Genomic DNA, 25569 nt, shown 5'->3' with positions numbered 1-25569 from the left:
ATTTCCCCTTCCTGTTCGAAAAAGACCTGGACAAAGAGGCCATGCCCTTTCGAAGTCTGTATATGTGTTTGGCCACAGAGAGGTCAGCCCACGTCTGGCATTGGTTCTCCACGATTTGTGTTTGTGCCAGGATGTCTGTTACAACGAGGGCCCTCTCTGCTGTGTGTCTACAGTCTCAGAGCGGGGACTCCGGACACCCCCCCGAGGTTACAGGAGGCAGGACAGTGGGCTCTATTCCTCGTTGCCGTGGCGCCCCGGCTTGGCAGCTCTCAGGGCCCTGTGCCTCACAGACACGGGTGACTGGAAGCACATAAAGCTCGCAGTTGGTTTCCTGCTCTTTTTAAGCCAATTGTTGGAGATTTTAAGACCTGACTTTGGTGACAGAAACCACCCAAATGCGCAGAAATTTTTCAGAACACACCCCTTTTTCTTTCCTCTCACCACTTCCTGTTTACAGGCTGCCTCTTCTGAGAGGACAGGAGACTGGGGGGCAAACAGCTCTGAGAGAGGGGCTACTGGGTCTGTGAGGAGAGGAAGCAAGGAAAGAGAGAGGAAGTGAGCGAGCAGTCTGCTTGTGTGTGGGGGGGGACACTGGTGAGAGGGAGGGAGGGAGGGAAGCAGGATCAGGAGAAAGAGAAAGGGAACTGGGCTTAGTCCTCCCTCCCCTCCCCAGCCTTCTGAGAGCCAGAATGGACTCCCGGAGGGGACTGGAGCTGCTGCAGAGGGAAGCCACAGTGTGTTCCAGAGCCGGGTGGAAACTATTTTGGGACCAGCTGTGGAGAGAGACGGTTTGTGCCCTGAGGGTCTGACGTCTGCTGTCTGCCTGGTTGTGACCCCTTGCTCCTGTGCTGGGTGAGAATGGGGAGAAGAGAATCACTTCTTGGTTCTGCCCGTCTCAGGCTGGCTCCCTCCTTTCTCAGGCCCCCCGGCCCTCAGGCATCTCCTCTGAGGTCACCCCATGGCCGCCTGGGTCCTCTGCAGGTGGGAGTCCAAGTCCAGCTTGGGGGTGAGGGGGAGTGGCGGCTTCCCTCCTGGGCCACTTCTGTGCTGCCTCAGACATACCTCCGGGAGCTCCCCCAGCAGGGCCTCAGGCCCCTTTATGATCGGGCCCCCCACCAAGGCTCTGGAGGCTGCAGAGCAGCTGCACCAGGTCCAGGGTGTTCTCGCTTTGGGTTGGACGTGGATAGGTAACCTCAGGGGAGCTTTTAACCCTGGGTGGTTTGGGACCCAACCTCCCAGAAAGTACTTCCCCTGCTATCCTCTGAGATCTTCTCTGAGCTTCCCCTTCTCCTGTACTCCCATCATAGCATCGATGATGAGGAAGCTAGCTGGCATTTAGTGAGCACTTACTATGTGCCAAACACTGACTGAGGGCTTTATACAGGTTAAGTGATTTAACGCATACAACAACCCAGTGAGGGAGGTATTTTTATGAGCCCCACTTTAAAATGAAGAAACCAAGATACAGAGGGGTTAAACATCAGCAACTGCTGGTAAATGCCAGATTCAGGAGGCCAGCTCAGGTGTTCTGATTCTGGAAGCCACGTGTTCACCACACTCCCCTGCCCCATTTTCCCAACGTTCCCTTTTCTCCCCATTCTCCACCACCCATGTTCCATGGGAAACAGTCTCCTCTTCATCCTGAGCCTCTGCAGAAATCCCTACTCCCCCCTCTTTCCTGAGACTGGTGGGCCTTGAGAACAGTTGGCAGGGACTGAGGAGCTGGCCCCTCCTGGTCGGCACTCTCCCAGCCCCTCAGGGTCCCCTTTAGATATTTGCTTTCCACCTCCAACTCCCTCCCCTCCTTTGAAGTTGTGCCATCCCAATTACACCAGCCTCGACTTTTCCCCTTCCCTGTCACTTACTGATATCCTGACCATTCCTACATTCCCCAAAGACCCTGGGCACTGCCTCGCGCTTGCCCCTCTCCCCAAGCCCCACCATCCCTGCATCTCCCCGTGACGTTGTCCAACGCTTTGATGTCCATGTGCCTTGCTTGCTCAGATCCAGTGGCAGTTCACAGCAATTCTAGCCCATTTCCTGGGCACCCCTATGTGCCAGATACTGAGTTAGGGCTTTACCTGCAATAGCACCATATTTCTTGGCAACATTTCCATGAGGAAGGCATTGTCCTCATTGACAGATGAGGAAATGGATCTTCAGATGGGTTTAGGGACTTGGCCAAGGTGATGTAGTGAATGGTGGAGGACAGACTTGAACTTGGCTCCATGCAGCCCCTCAGCCTCTCTCAACACAGCTGGAAGCTTGAGCATCCCACTCTGGCCACAGCCCTCCCCACTCAGCTCGCCTCCCTTTCTCCCTGCATCTTTCTCTGCTGTGACCTCTTCTCTTAAGAGCTTACCATTCCCTCGATCCCTCTGTTTCCCCCCAAACCTTCTCTCTTCTGAATCTTTGTCTTCAGTTAGAAGAGTGCACAAATAGATCCCATCTTCAGAATATCCTGTCTGCCTTCCTCCCCGTCTCTTCCTTACCCTACGCAACCAGATCACGTGTGGAGCTGCCTGCTTGCAGTCGCCTCTCTACTGGCTGGATTCTGCCCTCAGCCCTCCGGACTGTGCCGAAACCCGGCAGCCACCTAGGATTTGCCCTTCTTGATCTCTTCTTGCCCTTGCCGGGCCTTCCCCTCATGTCCCTTTTGGCTTCCAGGCCACTGGTGCTCCTCTCTCCTCTCTAGCAGCTGCTCCACAGCCTGCTTCAAGGCTGCCCCTTCCTCTAAGTAGTCGGGATTCTATTTTATAAAGGGAGGGAAGGGGCCACGTCTTGGCCCACAGCCCACACAAGCACCGTTATGCTGGTGGAAAGTTGTTGAATTCTGTAGAGCTGAAATTCTGTATGAATAGACACATTTACAACTTCCTGTCCATTTAGCTATCAATCATTGTAACAAAGGTAGTACTAATAATAACTCGCACGTGGAGCGAGCCACAGCTTACAAAGTGCTTTCACATGCCCTTCAATATCCCTATGTGCAGTGGAAATATTTTTATGTCTGCACAGTATTAAACGGGCATCATTAAATTCAGCTCACTCTGCCAAGGCGTTGGGGGTTAGCATTATAAATGAGCTGTGTTTTGCTGAAGAGTCCTTGCTTAGGCCCTCTGGGTGTTGTTAGCCAAGATCAAGTCCCCAGTCCCCCATTTAGTTTTACTGGTGATTGGTAGGTTATCGATCCTTGGGATGGGGCCAGATGACCCTTGTTATTTTAATAACGCGTTCCTTTCCTCCTAGGGCACTAGGAGAGTCTAAGGGCTGACCAGATGATGTGGGGAATCTCCATGCATGCAGGTTGAGGGAAAGGTGTGTTGAGGCCCAACTGCAGGATCTAAGACATTTTAGGGCTAGGATAAAGTGTAACCAGATGGACCTAGTTTTTGAAGACCTATATGGGTCACACTTTTTTTTTTTTTAAGATTTTATTTATTTATTTGAGAGAGAATGAGATAGAGCATGAGGGGGGGGAGGGGCAGAGGGAGAAGCAGACTCCCTGCTGAGCAGGGAGCCCGATGCGGGACTCGATCCCAGGACTCCGGGATCATGACCTGAGCCGAAGGCAGTCGCTTAACCGACTGAGCCACCCAGGCGCCCTGGGTCACACTTTTTAAAGGAGACTTGGAAGCTTTAAACCATGATGGCCAGTGGTTGTATGTTGTGTGCTGGCTCCCCACGGTGGTGGAACCTGCCTGGAGTACTGTGTTGGTCAGACGGAGTGGTCTGCCACAGGTGGGAAGGAGGACATGGCAGTACGTGCCACATCTTTGCTCTGGCTGCTTCAAGCTGTCTTCAAGAATCGAACTGCTTTTGGGCGCCTGGGTGGCTCAGTCGGTTAAGTGACTGCCTTCGGCTCAGGTCATGATCCCAGGGTCCTGGGATCGAGTCCCGCATCGGGCTCCCCGCTCTGCGTGGAGCCTGCTTCTCCCTCTCCCACTCCCCCTGCTTGTGTTCGCTCTCTCGCTGTGTCTCTCTCTGTCAAATAAATAAATAAAATCTTTAAAAAAAAAAAAAAAGAAAGAAACTGCTTCACAAACTGGGGCGATCAGGTGAGCGATCAGGGGAGCCAGCGAGCTACTGACGACAAGCATTCACGAGATTTCAGCCGTGACGCCAGGCCAGGAGCTTGTTGGGACTTGGCTTTGGAGTTGTCAAACATTTGAGGCCAAGAGCCACATAGATAAGGAGTTTCTGTTGTCCCACAGCCCCTCAGTAGTTCCCCAGGTGCTTGCTCACCACACTGGACGGGGCTGGGGCTCTTTGTGCTTTGTCCATTTTATAGCAGTCTTGCACACCGTTTCTTGTCATGTCCTTGCTGGTCAGGTGTTATGGGAGGCTTTCGGGAGGGGCTCATGTCTCTGGTGGTGAGTCCTGTCCCTCTCTTGCCCTTGACCCCTAACTCGCCCTGCTTGAGCCCTAGGTCTGACCCTAGCCCTAAAATCACTGACCTCTGGCTGGGCCTGCATGGTATCGGACGTGCCCAACGCAGCCAGGCTTATGGCTGGTCTGGTGGAGAGTACAGCGCAGCAGGCACCGTTGCCGACCTTCTCAGCAAGCAGATCCTATCACTTCCGTGTCTAGTCGCCATGGGGAGCAAGTTCCCCCTTCAGCACATACACACGCTTCACCTGAAACCCAGCTCTTCAACAGAATAGTAGCCTACCTCTTCTCTAAAATGTTGGCCCTTTGGAAGACGATGTCAGGCTGTGTTTGGCTAATGTTGTATTGCTGCCGCACACCATTGGAGCAGGGAGGGAAACAGCCCTTACTTCCTGAAGCAAAGCAGCCCCTCAGGCCTGGATACCATTTTGCTGCTTGTAAATACAGCACTGACTGTGCCTTTCACTCTTTGTGTGTTTGCTTTATGGGAAGGTGTGATGTACAGCTGCTGGAGAGTGCCAGAGCTATATTAGAAACTTAGCCCAGAAGCACGCTCATCTCTGCAGCTCACTTTGAAATGCATTTTGGAAACTGTACTGATGGGTAGACAGAGGGAGGGGTGGATATCTGGTAAAGCAGCAGGTAACGTGCAGGTGACGTGTTAACGGTGGAATGTAGGTGGCAAGTATATGGACGTTCACCGTACAATCCTCTCAACTCGGCTGCAGGTTTGGAAATTTTCGTAATAAAATTGTGTGTAGGGGGGGAATTACCCCCAAGAGTGACCCATTTTTAATTGAAAACAGGCCCTTGACCAGGGTGACCCCTGAGGCTGGAGAGTGAAGGGGTTGTGCAGATTGGATCCATTTCATTCGGGAAGACTTTCCGTGGGGGGTGGTTTCCTGCCTGCCAAGGCTCGGAACCCGTGCTGTTCATCAACTGGGTGACAGGAGAGGTGTGCAGCCTCCCCATGCATGAGCTGTGCGCCCCGCAGCCAGCCCCCTCCGGCCCCCCGCCCCCGCCTGGTGTAACCCCCCTGGGCCTCACCTCCACATGCCAGCGTCTGGGAGTTCAGCTGCACTCACAGCCTCCTGCTGACCTGGGCCTGGCTTTTCTCACCTTTCCCAGAGGGCTGCCGTATGCCTCGGCACTGCCTGGGAAATGGGAGTGCTCAGGATCGGCTGTGGCTCTGAGCCCCAGTGCAAGCAGAGGCTGTCTGGCGCGGGAGGGTTGGGAGACTCGGTCTCTCCAGATGGCCTCCCTCCCACCTGCAGATTCTAGGCTATACGGAGCTGACAGAGCAGAAGGGGTGGGAAGCAAGTGGCAGGTGAAGAAGCTCTTTAGAATTAGGCCCTGACCTAAATTGTGGGTCACACTCATTGGTGGTCTCACAGAAGGTGCTGGGATCCAACTCCTGGGATAACTGGTTCAGGTGTGGGAGTAATGCAAGGCCTCCACCTGTGTGATACCCATCACCTGCCGCTCCAGTCTCCTGCTGGTATGTAAGTGGGGGCTCAGTCAAGCAAATTAGTGCTCCTTTTAATCTTAGCCTTAGCAAAACAGCATCAGGAAGGAAAACATGCTGCAATAATAGCATAAGGGAGATTTTGTAAAGTGAAGTGTCCCGTATAGCACTGCTTTCTGCCTCTGTTAGTGCAGAGGATCGAGAATCTGCGGTCAGGCCCTTGGTCCCCTTGACAGTTGGCGCGCTCCGTGCTTTTCACCGAGCCACACGTTCACTCGCTCACACTCAAACACGCTTGTCTCTGAGCGGAGTGAGCCTCTGCCCTTGGCTCCTGCAGAACCTCAGGGGAGGCACACCCCCCCGCCCTTGCAGGCTGGGGAAAGGGTCCCTCCTGGAAAGGAGAGCAGGGTGCCCCTCAGCTGGTTGTCCTCTCGGCTCGGGCCTGCTCTGCTCTCTTTCCTCCCGAGAGGCAGTGGGTGCTGGAGGTCAGACTCCCTAGTGGGAGTCCTGGCCCCACGGCCGCTGCCTCCTGGCCTTCCGCAGGACGTCATCTCTGTGTCTCGGCTACATCAGCTGTGGAGCGAGGGTGCTAAAGGTCCCTGCGTGTGGCACGGTCGTCGAAACCGCTCACGTTCGTGCCATGAAGCCTGATGGATATATAGCGAGTGCTGTTCAGTTAGCCTGCACCACCCTCAGCCCCGGCTCCTGAATCCTCCCACTCTGAGCTACAGGTCTGGGGCCAGAGCGAGAATGTAGCAGCACTGCACACTGTGGCTGTAACAAATTACCACGGAGCGAGTGGCCTTTAACAACACAGATTTAAACAACAACAACAACACAGATTTAGTCTCTTGAATTCTGGAGGTCGGAGTCTGAAATAGCTTCCACAGGGCTAAGGTCATGGTGTTGGCAGGGCCATACTCCCTCCCGGGCTCTGGGGAGGATCCATTTCCTTGCCTTCTCCAGCTTCTAGAGCTGCATTCCTCACATTCCTTGGCTCTCTGGCCTCTTCCTCCATCTTCAAAGGCAGCAGCTAGCATCTTGCTTCTGTTGTCCCATTACCACTGGCTGCTGTGGTCAGATCTCCCTTTGTCTTTGTCTTCTGTGGACCCTTGTGATGGCATCGGGGCCACCTGGAGAGTCCAGGAGACGCTTTCATCCCAGAGTCCTACACGGAGTCACAACTGCAGTCTCTTTTGCCGTAGGAGGTGACAATCACAGGTTCTGGGGATTAGGATGTGGACATACTTGGTGGCCATTCTTCACATGACAACTGAGACAGGAAGAAGCTCTCTGGGGTCCTGGTCCTGTGGTGTCCCTTGGGCAAATTCTGAACCAACGTGGAGCACTGCCCCAGATCTAGCTGGGCCTCACAGGCCTGTGGGCCAGGCCCTGTCTGCCCAAACAGCGCCGGAGGGCACCGTCTGTGTCCTGTCCTGTGGGCTCCCCAGTGCCTGGCCCATGGCAGGGCCTGGGGGGTGGGTTATATGTTTGTGCAGGCAGGCACTCATGTGCTACGCATGTCCCTTTAGGCCATGGCGAGTGCCACTGTGGAGAATGCAAGTGCCACGCAGGTTACATTGGGGACAACTGTAACTGCTCTACAGACCTCAGCACATGCCTGGCCAAAGACGGCCAGATCTGCAGCGACCGCGGGCACTGCGTGTGTGGACAGTGCCGGTGCACGGAGCCGGGAGCCTTTGGAGAGACGTGTGAGAGGTGCCCGACCTGCCCGGACGCTTGCAGCACCAAGAGGTAATGGCACCCTCACTCCCGCTTCTCACCCCGGACCAGGCCTGTATTCTGGCCCATCGGGCCCTGGGGCTGGCCGGCCTCCGCTGCCTGGTCTTGCTGGGGAGCGAGACTCTTGCTAACAGTAACTCAGTGTTAACTACACGACATATTAAAATAGTGTTTTTGAAACGCTGGTTCCATGGGGACTTTGTAAAAAAATAAAAACAGAACCAAAAAAACAAGATTGCTATTCTGTTCCCAAATTTAGAAGTTACCAGATTACTGAGTTAAATTAAACTGGTTTGGGTACCAAAATAGTGGCTTTTCAGAGCCTTTCGAGTGCTATTGAGTTTTTCAAAAGGGGATTTAGCATGCATCTGTTTTTTCCAATGAGTTGGAGCTCCTCCCCAACATTAACATTTCCCAAATAACGGTTTACAGGACGCCCGCAGGGCACATGCGGCTTTGAACAACCCAGAATCAGAAGGTTGATTGGATGGGAGGGCATCCGACCTAGATAAGGCCTGCCAGACACAAACCACAGAGGCTTGTGAATTTTCTGCTCCACTTAGAGAGATCAGGGAGCACTGGCTGTGTGCTGCGGCTGAACGCAGATACCGGACGGCGGGCACCGGGCCTCCGCTGCCTCAGCCACAGGGTCATGTTCCCCAGGCTGGCCTCCCGGCGGCCCTGCCCTTCGCCCTCTGCCAGAGTGCGCATGCGCGGGAATTAAAGGGCTTCAAGGAGCTATGCCAGCAGGAAGGCAAGAGTGACCGTTTCTCTGGAATTTTGCTAGAGAAACTGCTGTGTCAGCCTCATCCACGCTAAGGGGCCTGAGTGAGGGAAACGGGCACAGATAATCAGAAACAAATAATACAGACGTCTCTCTGGCTGGGGAATGCAACTGTGCAATTTTCTTTTGGCAGATTTCCCCTCTAAATGTCTGGCTCAGGCTGATAATGGAAGGAGTTCATGCTCTGTGAGCCCGCCGTGGCTCCTGGTCAGTCCTTGCTCAGAAATGTTCTGGGTGGCAGAACTCCTGCTTGGACGTTTGCCTCAAATAATCCAGGCGTGGGTAATTGAAAGCTGGCTGTAGATTGAGAGACAAGATAGACAGGGCCAGATTTTATTTTGTGTAATTGGAGAAGAGCAGGGGAGAGTAAGGGAGAAGAAAAACAGATCCACTTTAGACCCGCTAAGAGTGGAGAAATAACAGAAATCCAAATAGAAACATCCCAGGGAAGGAGGGTAGGATCCTGGATCTGGAGCCCAAATAGCTGTGGCCATCTGAGCATGGAGTCACAGCATTATCCACATTTGATGGCGGCAAGGGCCCTTCCCCGGCTGCCTGAAGCAGAACTCTTTCAGGTGTGTGCTCCTTGTCCTTGGGGCACATGAGGTGAAGGGGGGGAGGGGGCAAACGAGGACAACACACATGGTATCAATAAAAGTAGATAAAGCTCGTTTTCTTCCTTTCCTCTGGAGCCACAAGGCAGTGTAGGTTTGGCATAGGTCAATTAAAAGACCCAACAACCTTTGCTTTAGTCAAAATGGCACAACCCTAGCTGTAAATATTTCAGACCTAGAAAACATAGCACTTCTTATCCATTAAGCAATACCAAAGAAACAAGGAGAGCAAGGAGATGCCATAAGGAAACCACTCTTCCTTTTTCTTTATCTCTGGGCCACAATGACCCTCTGTCTCTTTCTCTGCCCAGTTGCAATTGTTGTTTTAAACAAATTCCCTTTGATAGTGACTGATAGCAGGCTGTTTTTCTACACTGTTTTGCCAAGAACCACCAGGTTTTGAATGCCTTATGTCGTTTTTTTTTTTCCTGGAGTTTCAGAACAGCCAATCTCTACTTTCTAGCACTAACCAAACATACCCTTCACCTCGGGTGAGGTCACACTCAGCCTCAGCTGATTTTAATTAACAGCCTCTCTGAGTAAAGTCTCTCTCAGCAACTTGTTTGTTTAAAAGGCCAGACTTATTTTAACACATGACTACAGTATATCACAAGTTTCAACCCAGTGCGTGGAGCATACAAGTTAGACTGATATGTCCACATGGATAATTAGGGAATGTTTCCTGGACATGGTCCTGTGGTTTAATGTGGTTTAATGACAAGCGGGGTTGCAGCTGGAAGGCTCGGGGAACCCTCCCTGAGACGGAAGGTCGGCTGGGGGGCCACTTGCAGTGTGTTCATCCAGGAGGCCCGAGGAAGGGCCTGAGCTAAACCGCCCCTTCCTGGCCCCCAGCCCAGTCTCAGTGGCCTGCCCTCTGGGACTCCAGCCTCAGGGGAAGGGCAAACATTACCAACTTGTTTGTAACTCCACACTGTTTCCATGAAGTCCTTCCCAGGAAAGTGGGATTTTATGGCCAGTTCTGGGGTAGCTGAATTCTTAAGTCTTACCCGCTTTCTTCCTTAGCGTTCAGAAGGGGGAGTGAGGACTTGGGAGGGGCTTCCTGAGAGGCTGGGCACCTGGGTGCTGGACCCTCTGCCACCACTTCTCCCAGGCCCCATCGCCTCCCCATACACAAAGGGGGTCCTCGTGAAGTACTCTCTGACTCCCTTCCCATGCTCCCTCCATAGTTTCTCTCCTGGAAATGTAGTAACCGGCCTCAGTCTCAAGGAATTAAAAAAACAGATGATGATAATGAAGGCCGTGCATTGTGGTTGTACATCCCTCTCTATTTTTGCCAGAGAGCTTTCCAGACACACAGCCTTGTTGGTTCCCACGGGCCTGTGGAGTGAGCAAGGCGGCATGTCCCCCAGGTCGCTGTGGCTCTGTGGGGTCACCGCCTGCGCTCTGCACACTAGGCTCTTGGGCCCTCACTCAGGCTCCTAAGGAAGCCCCTGTTTCTGGGGTGCTCACCTCCCCTGCAGGCCACTGGGAACCATGGGTTCCCCACTAAGTCCCTGAGAATTCACTGATAGCTGGTTGTTTTGCCCCAACCCACTCCTCCCTGGGGTTCTGTGCTCCCCCCATCCCACCGTCCGCCAGAGGGGTCGGGGCCCTTCTCCACCACAGCAAGCTTTACAGACCCTTCGTCAAAGCTTCGCTACTCTGGCCCCACCTCCTCAGGAGTCATCTTCTCCCTGATGTAAACCGAAGATAGATGGGGAATATCTGGAGCTGGGTTTGACTCTGGAAAGTATAAGTACTGATCCTTAATTGAGCATCTTTGTAAGCATTTTCACACAATGACAATATCTGACGTAAACTGTGCACCTGAGGTGGGAGGAGCGGGGCTCAAAGTGTCTCTCTTTGGCCCCTAACCCGATTTCTCCAGAAGGCACCTGTTGAAATGTAGGTTTCCTGGGAGGAGGCTATCACCCTATATCCTCTACCAGAGTCTAGTGTAGACCAAGTCACGGGGGGTAGCCCAACTCACAGGCAGGCTCCTCTGGGAGGGAGAAGGGGCTAGTGCCTGAGGGTCTCCTGGACAGTGGTTTACCGTGCTCACTGTGAAGCCGAACCCAGAGCCCAGGCTGTGCCCTGGAGATGTGGATCTCATGGGGGTAGTCAAGCCCTAGAAGCAGTGTTTTCTGGAAAGGCCCCTGGAGTCTAATATGTAGGAGAGTTGAGGGCCCTGCCCTGGCAGGAATCTCCCAGTGGCATCCAGGGAATTGGGGTAACTTGAGGGCATCAGGCACTGGCCGAGGGGGTGTGAGGACCCCTCTGCAAGGCCCAAAACACCATTTCTTAATCACTCTGAAGTTCCTGCTTGGGGCAGACTCCTCTCCGGCATCGGATGCAACAGAGTGCAGACGGGTTTGGCTCCTGGTGTCTGAAATTGAAAGGTCTCCAACCTGCAATTTGACATGGAGACCAGACATGCCTTTAAACTCACATACATTCCTCCGAGGACCCTCCGGCTTCCCGTATAACAGCAGTCAGAGGCCAGCAGAAACACTGACTGAGGTCGAAAATGTGAAGACAGGACGAAGTTAGAGCCTTCAGGGGCCCAGGCCTGGCGGGCGGGCGGGCCACGCGCCCGTGGGAGCTCAGCTGCTGGCGGGGAGCTACCGCACAACCTCTAACACCCGCATTTATCCCCTCTTCTCCAAAGAGACTGCGTTGAGTGCTTGCTGCTTCACTCGGGGGGCCCGGTGGAGAACCAGACCTGCCACAGCCTGTGCAAGGATGAGGTGGTCACATGGGTGGACACCATCGGTGAGTGTGCCCCAGCGGCCCTGGCAGCCAGCCCCTTCTGTATCTTGGCAGACACCTCAAGGCTTCCTCCCCAGGGGGACGATTCATCGGCAGGGCCGCCTGGCGGGGAGCAGGGCAGTTCTAGCCTTGCGTTAGGAACCACAGCGTCAGGGTCCTGGGCACTACGGGGGGCTCCCCAAGAGGACTTGGGGTGCCTGTGCTAGGGCATAAGTTCCAGGCCCTCTGCATGTACAACCTTGTTCATAACTCTCTGTGCCATCCCTGGAGTCTGGCCCCCCCTTTTTTTTTTTTTAAAGATTTATTTATTTGACAGAGAGAGATACAGCGAGAGAGGGAACACAAGCAGGGGGAGTGGGAGAGAGAGAGAAGCAGGCTTCCCGCGGAGCAGGGAGCCCAGTGTGGGGCTCGATCCCAGGACCCTGGGATCATGACCTGAGCCGAAGGCAGACGCTTAACGACTGAGCCACCCAGGCGCCCCGAGTCCGGCCCCTTCTTAGCCACATCTCTCAGGCTCTCTGAATGTGGGTATATTAGGACAAGTCGTGTTAGCTGCTATAACAAACAAACCCCAGACCTCAGTGACTTAACAGAATGTAAGTCATTCACTGCAAGTCCACTAAAGACATTCTTGGTTGGCAGGACCTTCCGTGAGGTCGTTCCGGAATGTAGACCCTCTCTATATGAAGGTTGCACTCTCCTCAGGGTCCTTAGAATCCTCTCCACTCATCAGCACATGGGGGAAGACAGAGTGAGGGATCGCGTGAGACGCTTCTGTGGGCCAGGCCTGGAAGTGGTGCCTCTGAGTTCCACCTGCGTTTCACTGGCCAGAACTCAGCTGTCTGGCCTCATTGAGCTGCAAGGGTCACTGGGAAATGTAGTCAAGCTCTGTGCCCAGGAGGCAGGGAAACCATGTTTGATGAACGACTGCTGGGTCTCTGCCACGTTTGGCCTCGGCCTGGTGCAGCTCTCACGATGCCGCAAGGCAGCAGAAGGGGACGAGCTCTCGTGTGGCCCGGATCGCGCCTGGGCTCGCGTGCTACCCTGGCTCTTGTCCCCGCTGCAGACATCTGTCCCTGCAGCTCTCACCCGCACTTTGTTCTGTTCTCTGGTGCAGCAGCTCGCATCTGAGGCTTCTTCTCATTCGAACCACTCCAGTTTGACTCCATCCACCCATCCCTGTGCCTTTGCCTCTGGACAAATGGCTACGAGTCCCTTTCTGGGTGGGAGCCCACAAGGAGGCTCAGACGGAGGTGCCCAGACCTCTGCTTTCCACTGTATCTGGGCTGCCTCCATCCCTTTTCTAGCACAGCCATTGCTGTCCCGGCTGAGGAGTTTCTAAGGATAAGAGATGCAGATCACATACCTTAGCCCTGTGTGCACATGGCTGGCTTTGGAACTGGTCTGGAGCACTGTAATTACACCAAATCAAAGTGGCCCTGTGTTGGAACCCTCACACATTCTGGCAGCAATGCAAAATGGTGCACGACTTTGGAGAATGGTCTGGCAGCTCCCCCAGATTAAACGGAGTTACCACATAGTTCAGTAATATCACTCCTGAGTATATACACAAGAGAACTGAAAACACGTTAACCAAAACTTATGCGTGAATGTTCATAGCAGCATTATTCATAATAGTAAAAAATTCGAAACAACCCAAATGTCCATGAAATGACGGAAAACTAAAATGTGGTACAAGACATGGTGTCCTGATACGTGCTACAAAAGGGACGAGTCTTCCAAGTATTATGCTATGTGTGAGAAGCCAGACAGAAAAGGACATACATCGTATGATTCCATTTACATGAAATGTCCAAAACAGGCAAAAACACAGAGACAGAAAGTAGATTGGTGGTTGCCAGGGGATTGAGACTGACTGCTAACAGGAAGGGTTTCTTTTGGGGGTGATAGAAATGTTCTGGAATTAGATGGTAAGAATGGTTACACAACATTGTAAACATACTAAAACACCTGCATTGTATCTAAAACGACGGGGCAAGGGGACAAGACTATGTACCATGAAAGGGGTTCTGCCTCTGAGGCTCCCTTGCTGGTAGCCTTGCCCTCGACCTTGACCTCGGCTGCGGCGGGCTCTTGGCCCCAGCCTCCCATCTTGGCCCTGACTTGCCTCCTCTGTAGCCTTCCTTGCTCCTGCCCCCCTGGTTTTGACTGACCACTGTGGCCACATCCTGGCTCCTGAGTACGTTGAGTCATGCACTCAGCCAGCCCTTGCTCATTGAGCACCTACTGTATGCTGGGGCTTGTGCTAGACCAGGGGGCCCAGCGGGAAGCCCACGGAGTCTAGGCTCACACCATTTTCCTGCCGCTGCTTCTGCTTGCTACGTGAGGCCTGGCTCACAGTAGGTCTGTCCGCTGACCTGGGGCAGTGGCCCCCACCTAGGCAACACACAGAAGGGACAAGATGCTGCCTTCCTGGGGCCCCCAACTGATGCACCTGCCCTGGAGCAGTTTCAGCTGTCATGTGTAGCTGCTTCTCGTAAAATCCTTCATGAGAAGGTGTCTGCTCAGACTCACTGTTTATCCTTTTCCCTCTCCTGGCTTTTTTCATGCACACATACACTTACACTCACCCAGACCAGGCTTACGGGTGGGGGCTGAGAGAGACAGTCCAGGCCTTCACATTTGATGACCACACTAATTGGCCTGGTTCCAGGTAAAGACTCCTTTGAGCAGTAGGGTTGCAAAGGCGAGAGCTGAAAGGCATCTCACGCCGTAACCTCAGCCCGCCGCAGTTACTCGGGACCAACTGGCCATTGCTGTCGAATGTCCCCTTCCCCTTCCTTACTCCCTTTCCCTCCTAGAAATCAGTCTAACCCTTTCCCAAAGAAGCCTTGGAGTGCAGGTGATGCCTGGACGGGGGCTGGTGGAACAGCAGTGTGGGGCCAGGCGGGGGCTGCTGGCTGCGGAGGAGCGGGGCTGTGGCAGGTGGTGGCCACGCCCCGCCCTGGCCTCCAGCGCTGGCCCTCAGCACCCTTGTCCGAACGTCCTCGTCACCCTTGGTCGTTGTAGTTTTACATCCTAGCACATAGCGGCTGACGCTTGGCCACCGCGGCGGGCTCTCAGCCAAGTGGACTCAACCGTGAGCTCTTGCCCGGGCCCCCCAGGGCATCGGGATGGCTCTTTCCTTTCTGTGTCCCTTTGACGTCCAGGGCAATTCCACGTACCAGCCTCAGCCCCAAGCGTAATGCTGGAGCCTTCTTCCGCTTCCCATCACTCCCAGCCAACACTTGGGAGGTGTAAAGAGCCGCTCTCTTGCATTCCCCAGGGATTGCTCGCACCTCAGGGGATTCATTTCGCTGGGGCTGCATCCTTGATGTGAGAAACCCAAGCTCACTTGTAAGGGCCCAGCCTCCCCCTTATGCCTCTCTGCACCCCCTTTCTTAACTGAGGTGCTCGGCTCCCCACTGTCCATCAGCGCACTGGGTTGCTTGGAGCAGACATTTCTGCTTGGTTTTCTTCCAGTGAAAGATGACCAAGAGGCTGTGCTTTGTTTCTACAAAACTGCCAAGGACTGTGTCATGATGTTCACCTACGTGGAGCTCCCCAGCGGGAAGTCCAACCTGACGGTCCTCAGGGAGCCAGGTGGGTCGGGGCCAGCTCTGTCTGCTGCCCCGGGGAGCTCGGCTTCTGACACCTTCCCCTGCCCTGGGCTTGTGGCCCTGTGTCCTCACTGCCTTTCCAAGCCGCAGAGTGAGGAGGGTCTAAGGCCGCCCCTGCCCAGCTCCTGGAGTTTGGCAGAAAGGTGGGCGTACGCCTGAGGACCCGCTGCGGGTGGGGCTCTGGAGGTCACGGCCTGGAGGCTTGGGAGCTAGAGGGCCTCGTCTCGGAGCAGCCGGAGCTCGGGGGGACGAGAGGCCACAGCACACACTTCACCTGCGTCGCTGACGGCGGTGAGCAGCTAGCTGCAGCTTCCGCAGAGGGCAGCCGGGCGGGTCAGCGCTTGCGTCGGGGAGCGGCCGCCGCACTGCCCCTGCCGGGAAGGGCCAGTGCAGCTCTGGGTTACACGGCCCGCGCTCAGCTCCTGGGCCCCTGCAGAGGTCAAGCCTTCGTGCGAATATCCCTAATTCTGCCTCCTGCTTTGGACCCAGGGCCCAATGGCCTTTTGCTTTGGAGTATTCAGGGTTTCCAGCATGACCCTTTTTCTTCTTCTCTGGAAGGGGGGCAGGGGTGAGGAGAAAAAGGGTTGCTCCCTTCAATTTACAGCATTGCAAACTGTTTTTCCAAATTGAGCCAGACCACATAATATGCCTTCTCGGGGCCAGCGGCAGAGGAAATGCTGTGGTACCAGCCCAGGAGGCAGGCCTGCAAGAATGAGGCTTTGTTTCCAGGTGCTGTCTTTGCGGTTCTTTGAAAATAAGCACATCTGCTGCAAAGGGCCACACTAAGGGCTTACAGATGTTGGCTGGCCCCCAGCCCAGCCCTCGTGGGCTTCATGAAACCTCCTCCCTGCCCAGTCTGCTCCTGAAACCATTTACATGAAGGCCGAGGCAGGTCCAGTCTGGAGAATGGAGACTGGACCAGGCTGGGGCCTGGGCATTCACACGAGGGGAGAGGCTGCTGAGCACACAGTGCACACGGCATGTGGGAGTGAGGGGGGCGGCCGCCAGGGCTCTCGTCTACGTGTTGCCACAGGTAGACTTGCTGTGGTTTGGAACAGGAGCCATCCCTCTTGGACTCTTCCCCTTTATGTGCACTGGAGAAAACTTCCACCCCCCCTCCGCCCCCCCAGGTCACCCAGAAGCACTGTGGGACCTAAGAGAAGAGAGGGAAGGCATTTTTAGAGAGGCACACGTGTCGCTCCAGATAGACCTGAGGCGGGGGTGGGGATGGGGCAGTGTGCAGGGCCATGCTCTCCTGGTGGTTCCGCTCACCCTGCCTCCTGGTCTCCTCCAGAGTGTGGAACTGCCCCGGACGCCACAACCATCCTCCTGGCCGTGGTGGGCAGTATCCTCCTGATTGGGATTGCGCTCCTGGCCATCTGGAAGCTGCTTGTCACCATCCATGACCGGAGAGAGTTCGCAAAGTTCCAGAGCGAGCGGTCCAGGGCCCGCTATGAGATGGTAAGCCAAGGGGATGCTAGAAGTAGAGAAAAAGCCAAGCTTAGAGGTCTGGTTGAGGTCCCACAAGCTTTAAGGCCCGCTAACATCTTTGGCATTCAAATCAAGGAAACAAAACCTGAGAGGCGGTGTGTGTGGCCAGTTCTGGATGGTGAGAACGCACGGCCCAGGAGCACAGGGGGCCCCGTGCAGAGCCCCACAGCAGGCCCAGCTCAGGACCCTCATAGGGCAGAGGCGCGTGGCGCAGCCTCGGCAGGAAGAATCTGGACAGTCCTAGAGAGACTGCAGACTCAGTAAAGGACCTCAAGTTGTTAGTGTCCATTACAGCATCTATTTGTGAGAGTCTTGTCTCCCCTGGCAAACTGCACTTGCCCAAAGGACTGAGCACAGTGAGCACCCCTGAATCCCCAGTTAGTTTCTGTTAAAGTTGGAAGGGACTTCAGAGATCGTCTGGTCCAGCCCCTCGTTTCAGAGATAAAGAGTAGAAGCTCCGTGACCGGGAGGGTCTTTCCCAGGCATGACACCGGCTGCGTGCTCAGGCGGCTGCCTTCCGGGCTGACGGACCAAGGAAGGGCCTCGAACCCTGAGTATGTGTGTTCAAGTGAACGAACACACACGTTCTCTTGCCTTTTGTGTTCTGTAGGCTTCCAACCCTCTGTACAGAAAACCCATCTCCACACACACCGTGGATTTCACCTTCAACAAGTTCAACAAATCCTACAATGGCACAGTGGACTGATAGCTCCTTTTCCTTGGAGGACCAGAGGGGGCTGACGAGAAGTCAGAGACTGATATGCGTTGGACAGTCGCTCAGCTGGATCACGGCCCCCTAGAGGGACGAGCACAGACAGCTTCCCGTGAGCCTGGGCCAGGAGCCCACTCCCTGCACCGGAAGGCGGCCAGTGTGTCACCTGGCTGCCCAGCCACATCCACGCCAGACAGCCACCCCTCCAAGCCCAGGAAAAGGCCCGGGACCTTGGCGCTCTCAGCTTTCCACACCACATCCAGCTCGACATCTCCGGGCACGGCTGGGGGCCTAGGCCACCTCTCCCTTCCAGGAGGGCTGAGCTTCCAGCTTGGCCAGAGGAGAAGGCTCTTGGGAGCATCAGAGTGTGCAAAACCAACACACGCTCTGGCTTCTGTCGTGTTGATCCTTTTTATATGAAATAAAAAGATCATGCATTTATGGTATAGTTCTGATTACTGCGAACTGTCTGCCTGATATCTATCCTTGCACAGGGGTGTGTCGGTGGTGGGATTGTTGAGATGCCTACTGAAGGCGCATAGTTGCAAATGTCAGTTTTCCAATTCTGTCCGTGTTCGTTTAGTACCTTTGTAATGAAAGGGGAAAAGTTTGGGATTGAAAGTAAAGACTAAACCAAAAGATTTTGTGTTTGCCTTACGCTCTCTGTGACACGCGTATTCCTATCCGAAGTGGTCTTAAGTGGTGCCCTAGTGGGGGTTGAAAAGGCTGTGTCCTTCCTCGGGGGACCCAGCACAAGCCAGTCCACTAGTCCAGACCAGGGCTCTTCAAACAGGGCTCCGCTGGGATGCTCGAGGGTGAGCTAAGCCTGTGCCTTTGGACCCTCCCAGTTTTGGTGTAAAGAAAGAGCTTCATGCTAGAAACTGTGAAAACCACCCTACCGGCCTGCCTGCCCTGTTCCAAGGCTGGAAATGGATTGTGCACATGGAGAAAGGTCCAGATGTGACTTCCAGCCACAGTCTCTTTCCACGTGGAGAATAGTTCCCTTCTAGTGCCTTCCCCAGTCAACTCCCACCTCCCAACCAGGCCCAGAGCACAAAACCCATTTCAGTGTGTTTTCCTGCAGGTAGGTCCCTGAAGTGCCCTTAGGTTCCCCTGTCTGAGATGGAAGGGACCGGACAAATTCTCTGATCCTGTCCCCGTGAGAGGAAAGGGTGAGACGGGCCGTCACCTGTCCAGGGGTCAGGACGTTAGCTAATGGCCTCCCAGTACCTGCTCGCTCTTGTAAAATCTCTTTCACTTATCAGTTTTTCTGCTCTTGGCATCACGTCAAGGCTATTAGGCTTTCATTCCAAATTTATCTGTCCTCAGCCTTGGACCGATTTCCCTGCCTTCATTTTGGCAAACACGGAGGGAGACAAGTGCCTGTCGGTAAACAAGGCCTCTTACCTGGGGCAAATACTAACGGATTCTGAGTTTCCTTTGTTCTGTGTAATTAGGGTGAAACAGACCTCGTGACTTGGTGAAGCTGCCTTAAAACCTATATTGTAATAAAGCAAATGTAAGTAAATATATAAAAGATAAATAAAATAGTGGCTTTGAGACTAAATTAAGAAAAATACAGTTTGGGAAGAAACTGGGTTTCTCTTCTGTTTAATTGTGGGTTTACCTGGAGACAGATCGTTAACTTGTTCAAAGGCTTGTTTTCTATCAGGCAGCTCTGTAAGGGCGCGCAGTTCCTGAGCCACAGACTCTAAAGGACTCTGCTCCTGGCGTCCACCTGACAGAAGTTAGGAGATTTCATCTGTGACCCCCACCCTCCCGCCCCGTGCCAACTGCTCACAGTGCCCTGCTGCCCTCTGCTGGGGGCTCCTGGGACTAGCAGTTGGGAGACCGGCCCCCTGAGATTCTGCCCCAACGTGTGATTCTCATTCCTTTCACCGCCGCCCCATCACCACCAGCACTCCTCCATGGACACAAATAATGGAGCAGGGGCTCTCAAACCGTGGGCAGACTGACACTACCCTTCCTGCCGCTTTGGAAGCACGCGATGCGAGTTCTAATGATGGCAGAGGGACTAGCAAGGGGCACCTGGCAGTCTCTGGAAAAGCCTTTCCTTATATCTGGAAGGATGGTCAGGGATGCACTTGTTGGAAAGAGGGAGGGGTGGGGCTATTTGCCTTGTAATTCATCTATAGTGATTTTATACACCGGGTTTCCAAATGGTACTTGTTTTGATTAACTGATTTTGAACAACTTTTTCAAATTGCAAAAGTAATATATGGGAAAAGTGGAAAATAAAGATATCATAAAGAGAGAATCTTTTTTTTTTTAAAGATTTTATTTATTTGAGACAGAGAGAATGAGAGACAGAGAGCATGAGAGGGAGGAGGGTCAGAGGGAGAAGCAGACTCCCTGCCGAGCAGGGAGCCCGATGCGGGACTCGATCCCGGGACTCCAGGATCATGACCTGAGCCGAAGGCAGTCGCTTAACCAACTGAGCCACCCAGGCGCCCAAGAGAGAATCTTTTATAATCATAGCAAGCAGGGTAACTACTCCAGCTTTTTGTGTGTGACTTCAGTCTGTTTTTTCTATGCATATATATATATATAATTTTAACCAAATTAGGATGTGACTATCGCTCTCTTTAAAAGGACCAGGGACCCTCATTCCACTTGGTTGACTAGTTCTTAGTCAAACTAAAGTAACAGCAACCTCTTTGTGGGGGAAGAGATGTGTTTTTTAACTTTAATTGGGATCGTAGCTTGAGGTTGATTATCATGAAACTCGGGATGGATTTCAGGTGACAGCAAACAGATGGGGGAAATGGGAGGGGAAGAGGGGCCTTTCTCTCTGTTCAAGGATCACCTGTTAACTGGCTAGCTCCTACCTCTCTCCAGAGCGTCTCCCCGCGTGTAGGCTCCCGCTTGCTTCTGAGAAGGGCAGCTGGGGTGCTGTGACTTGCTTGGCGACTGGTTGCGAGGGGGCAGTGAGGAGAGGAGGAAGCTGACAGTGCTCGGCTGACACTCAGGAGGAGGTAAGGGTTGAACCCGTGTGTCTGAGGCGCTGAGGGACCCTGGGAGGGGTGTGCTGAGCCAGGGCCGGAGATGCGGGCAGGGACGGGGCGCACTTGAGGCTGGCGGAGTAGCAGGCGCTCGGCTGTGGCTTTCAGCGTGGCTGTGAAGCGGGCCCTCTGGTCCCTCTCACTGGGGCCAGTGGCCGAGGAGGGCTCCTTCGGTTTGTCTCACCTAGCTTCTGTCCTCCCCCAGCTCAGGGCTCCCAATGTTCAGGCCTCAGACCCTGGGGGGCAGGATGCAAAGTGCAGGGAGGCCAGAGGGTGAGAGGTGGTGGTGCTGGTGGGGAGAGCCCTGTTTGTAGAACCCTCCTTCTAGGGGCGCCTGGGTGGCTCAGCCGTTAAGTGTCTGCCTTCGGCTCAGGTCATGATCCCAGGGTTCTGGGATCGAGCCCCGCATCGGGCTCCCTGCTCCGCGGGACGCCTGCTTCTTCCCTCTCCCACTCCCCCTGCTTGTGTTCCCTCTCTCGCTGTGTCTCTGTCAAAAACAAAAAAAGAACCCTCCTTCTCAGCTACCAGCACCCCTCCAGCTGAGCTCGCAGCTTTGGGAGGAACTCTTGGACAGAGTTCCAAATTTAAGTATGTATACGCTATCTATACGTATACGTATAGGTATACGTACTCGTATAAGTACTCTTCGTATCCGGTTTCTTTCTCTTAAGAGTTCAATGCCAGGAAGTTCTAATGCTTCCTTTTGTCATATGATGGAACCTGCAGGGTCGGGCCTGTTTGGTATCTTGATTGTCAGGAAGCTGGGAACTAAATGCAACAAAATATAACTTACCTTTAATTCTTACTGAGATCTTGATCTCTCCCCTGAACTGTCCCCTCCACCGCCCCCTGCTCAGCCCTCACCCCGTTCCCCCTCTCCACACATGCTTTTAGATCCTTCTGACCATGTCCTGCTGTATCATTCCTTCATCTTAAGGGCCTCCAGTTCTTGTTGCATAAAGGCAAGATCTAAACTGTAAGTAACCATAAGCCCCAACCTTCTAGGGTAGGAGGATACTTAACCTTTTTGTGTCGTGGACCCTTTTCAGCGTTCTGGCAAATGCTACCGACTCCTTGTCAGAATAATGCATGTAAATGTGTAAATAGGTAACGTACCAAAAAGCCTGACCTACTTATCAGAGCAACTGGTTACCATTTACCATCTTAGTTTTACTCAGAAACACCCTAGAAGGCTCACCAATTAAAGCTTTGTTGGTCTTAACCTGCTTAGAATAGCAAACCCCTGAGACTAAAAGCAGCCTCTCCTCCTCACTTGGCCCTCACAGTAGGCCCACAGGGTGTTCAGGGAAGGCAGTTCTGCGTTTTACAAAGGATGAAATTGAGGTCAGTCACCCCCAGGGTGAGACGGTTGGCAAGGGAGACCCCAGCTCAGGGACCCCTTCTCTATTTTGATGCTCTTTCCTCCACACGGCACCTTCTGGAAAACGTGTGACTGACTTCTTATCCTAGAGCTCACATATAAGTGAAATCATGTGGTACTTGTCTTTCTCTGTCTGACTTATTTCACTTAGCACAATACCCTCTAGGTCCATCCATGTTGTCATAAATGGCAAGAGCTCATTCTTTCTTATGGCTGCGTAATATTGTATATGTGTGTGCGTGTACGCACGCACGCCATGTCTTCTTTCTCCGTTCATCTATCAATGGGCCCTTGGGTTGCTTCCATAACTTGGCTATTGTAAATAATGCTGCAGTAAACATAGGGGTGCATGGATCTTTTTAAATTAGTTTTTAAATTAGTGTTGTCATTTCTTCAGATAGATACCCAGAAGTGGAATGACTGGATCATATATTTCTACTTTTAGGTTTTGTTTTGTTTTTTTTGTTTTTTTGAGGAAACGCCATACTATTTTTCACAGTGGCTGCACCAATTTATATTCCTACCACTGTAGGTACGGTTCACTTTTCTTCACATAATCACCAACACTTGTTATTTCTTGTCTTTTTGATACTAGTCAATCTGATAGGTGTGAGGTAGTATCTCACTGTGGTTTTGATTTGCATTTCCCTGATGGTTAGTGATGTTGAGCATCTTCTCATGTGTCTGTTGGCCATCTGTAGGTCTTCAGAAAAATGTCTATTCAGGGCTTCTGCCCACTTTTTAATGAGGATGGTTTGTTTTTCTTGGTTTTGAGCTGCTTGAGTTTTGGATATTAACCCCTTATCAGATATATCATTTGCAAATATCTTCTCTCATTCTATAGGTTGCCTTTTCATTTTGTTGATGGTTTCCTTTGCAGTGCAAAAGCTTTTTATTTTGGTGTAGTCTCTATAGTTCACATTTGCTTTTATTTCCCTTGCCCAAGGAGACATCCATAAATAGGTCGCTAAGGACAATGTCCAAGAGATTACTGCCTATGTTTTCCTTTATGAGTTTTATGGTTTCAGACCTCACATTTGGGTTTTTAATCCATTTTGAGTTTATTTTTGTATATGGTAGAAGAACGTGGTCCAGTTTTCCCAACACCACCTATTGAAAAGACTCTTCTCTCTATCATATATTCTTGCCTCCTTTGTTGTAGATTAATTGATAATATAGGCATGAGTTTATTTCTGGGCTCTCTATCCTGTTGCATTGATCTGTGTGTCTGTTTTTGTGGCAGAACCATACTGTTTTGATTACTACAGCTTTGTAGTATATCTTGAAATCTGGGATTGTGATACCTCTAGCTTTGTTCTTTCTCAGGATTGCTTTGGCTATTCAGGGTCTTCTGTGATTTCACACAAATTTTAGGATTTTGATAAAATTTTGGTATTTTGATAGGGATTGCTTTGAATCCGTAGATTGCTTTGGGTGGTAGGAACTTTATAATGATATTAATTCTTCCAAACCACGAGCATGTAATATCTTTTCATTTGTTGGTGTCATCTTTAACTTCTTTCACCAGTGTCCTAGTTTTCAGAGTATAGGTCTTTCACTTCTTTGGTTAAATTTATTCCTAGGTATTTAATTTTTTGGGGGGCGCAATTGGGATTGTTTTCCTAATTTCTCATTGTACTACTTCATTATTAGTGTATAGAAATGCAACAGATTTCTGTATATTAATTTTGTATCCTTCGACCTTACTGAATTCATTTATAGGTTCCAATAGTTTTTCTGGTGGAGTTTTTAGGTTTTCTACACATATGGTGTCATCATCTGCAGAGAGTGACAGTTTTATTTCTTCCTTACCATTTTGGATGCCTTTTATTTCTTGTCTGATTGCTGCAGCTAGGACTTCCAGTACTATGTTGAATAAAAGTGATGAAAGTGGACATCCTTGTCTTATTCCTGATCTTAGAGGAAAAGCTTTCCATTTTTCAACATTGAGTATGATGTTAGCTGTATGTTTTCCATATATAGCCTTTGTTTTGTTGAAGTATGTTTCCACTAAACCCATTTTGTTGAGAATTTTATCATGAATGTATTTTGTCAAATGCTTTTCCTGCATCTACTGAGATGATCATGTTTTTTTATCCTTCCTCTTGCTAATGTGATATATCATGTTGATTGATTTGTGAATATTGAACCACTCCTGCACTGGGTAAATCCCACTTGATCATGGTGAATGATATTTTAAAGTATTGTTGAATTCATTTTGCTGATATTTTGTTGAGAATTTTGTATCTTTTTTCATTGGTTTTTGGTTTTGTTGTTGTTTTTGGCAGTGGGTAATGCTGACCTCACAGAATGAATATGGAATTTTTCCTTCTCCTGTTTTTTGAAATATATTGAGAAGAATAGATATTAACTCTTCCTTAAATGTTTGGTAGAATTCACCTGTGAAGCCATCTGGTCCTGAGCTTTTGTTTGTTGGAACTTTTTTGATTACAGATTCAGGTGGCTCAGGTCATGATCTCAGGGTCCTGGGATTGAGCCCCTCTCAGGGTTCCCTGTTCAGCGGGGAGTCTGCTTCTCCTGCTGCTCCCCCTGCCTATGTTTGCTCACACACACTCTCTCTCAAATAAATAAATAAAATATTTTTAAAAAAATAAATTTATTTCCTCCTGATTCAGTTTTAGAAGGCTGTATGTTTCTAGGAACTTTATCCATTTCTTCTAGGTGGTCCAATTTGTGGCATATAATTTTTTTGTTGTAGTCTCTTATAGTCCTTTGTATTTCTGTGGTGTCACAGTTATTTCTTCTTCATTTCTGATATTGAGTCCTCTCTTGTTTTTCCTTGATGAGTCTGGATGAAGGTTTATTGATTTTTGCTTATCTTTTTGAAGAATCAGCCCTTGATTTCATTATTTTGTTTTGTTTGGTCTCTATTTATTTTTGCTCTAATCTTTATTGTTTCCTTTTCTACTAGCTGTGGGCTTTGTTATTATTTTTCTTGTTCTTTTATGTATAAGGTTAGGTTGTTTAAGATTTTTCTTGTTTCTTGAGATAGGCCTATCACTATAAACTCCTCTCTTAGAACTGCTTTTGCTGTGTCCCAAAGATCTTGGATTACTGTGTTTTGTCTCCATGTATTTTTTATATCCTTTTTGATTTCTTCTTTGACATACGCATTGTTTAGTAGCATGTTGTTTACCCTCCATGTGTTTTTTCCAGATTTTTCTTGTAATTGATTTCTAGTTTCATACTGTTGTGGTTAGAGAAGATCCTTGGTATGACCTAAACCTTAAATTTATTGAGACTTGTCTTATGGCCTAACATGTGATCTATCCTGGAGAATGTCCCATGTGCACTTGAAAAGAATGCATACTCTGCTTTTTTTTGGATAGAATGTTCTTTATATATTTAGGTCTATCTAGTCTAATGTGTTGTTCAAAGACGTTGTTGCCTTGCTGATTTTGTCTGGATGATGTATCCATGATGTAAGTGGGGTGTTAAGGTCCCCTATTATTACTATACTATTATCAATTTCTACCTTATGTTTGTTCATTGTTTGCTTCAAATATTTAGGTGCTTCCAGGTTGGATGCATAGATATTTATAATTGTTATGTCCGCT

General features: G+C 51.2%; 1 protein-coding gene across 2 annotated transcripts in view; it reads left to right on the top strand.

Moving 5' to 3' along the window:
* The window catches only part of ITGB5 (integrin subunit beta 5), a 115027-nt gene extending 96996 nt beyond the window's left edge, over positions 1 to 18031 (top strand). For both annotated transcript variants that reach the window (XM_021692611.2, XM_021692612.2), the window contains 5 exons: positions 7387 to 7609; positions 11664 to 11767; positions 15248 to 15367; positions 16679 to 16845; positions 17486 to 18031. In XM_021692611.2, the coding sequence (XP_021548286.1) occupies positions 7387 to 7609; positions 11664 to 11767; positions 15248 to 15367; positions 16679 to 16845; positions 17486 to 17581 (710 nt within the window). In that variant the 3' untranslated portion in view covers positions 17582 to 18031. The remainder of the gene's footprint in view (positions 1 to 7386; positions 7610 to 11663; positions 11768 to 15247; positions 15368 to 16678; positions 16846 to 17485) is intronic.
* Positions 18032 to 25569: the final 7538 nt, after the last annotated feature.

Source organism: Neomonachus schauinslandi, chromosome 1, assembly GCF_002201575.2.
Source record: "Neomonachus schauinslandi chromosome 1, ASM220157v2, whole genome shotgun sequence".
Taxonomy (NCBI): Eukaryota; Metazoa; Chordata; class Mammalia; order Carnivora; family Phocidae; genus Neomonachus; species Neomonachus schauinslandi.
Note: the sequence above shows the minus strand (reverse complement) of the source record. Positions and strands in the feature narration are given on the sequence as shown.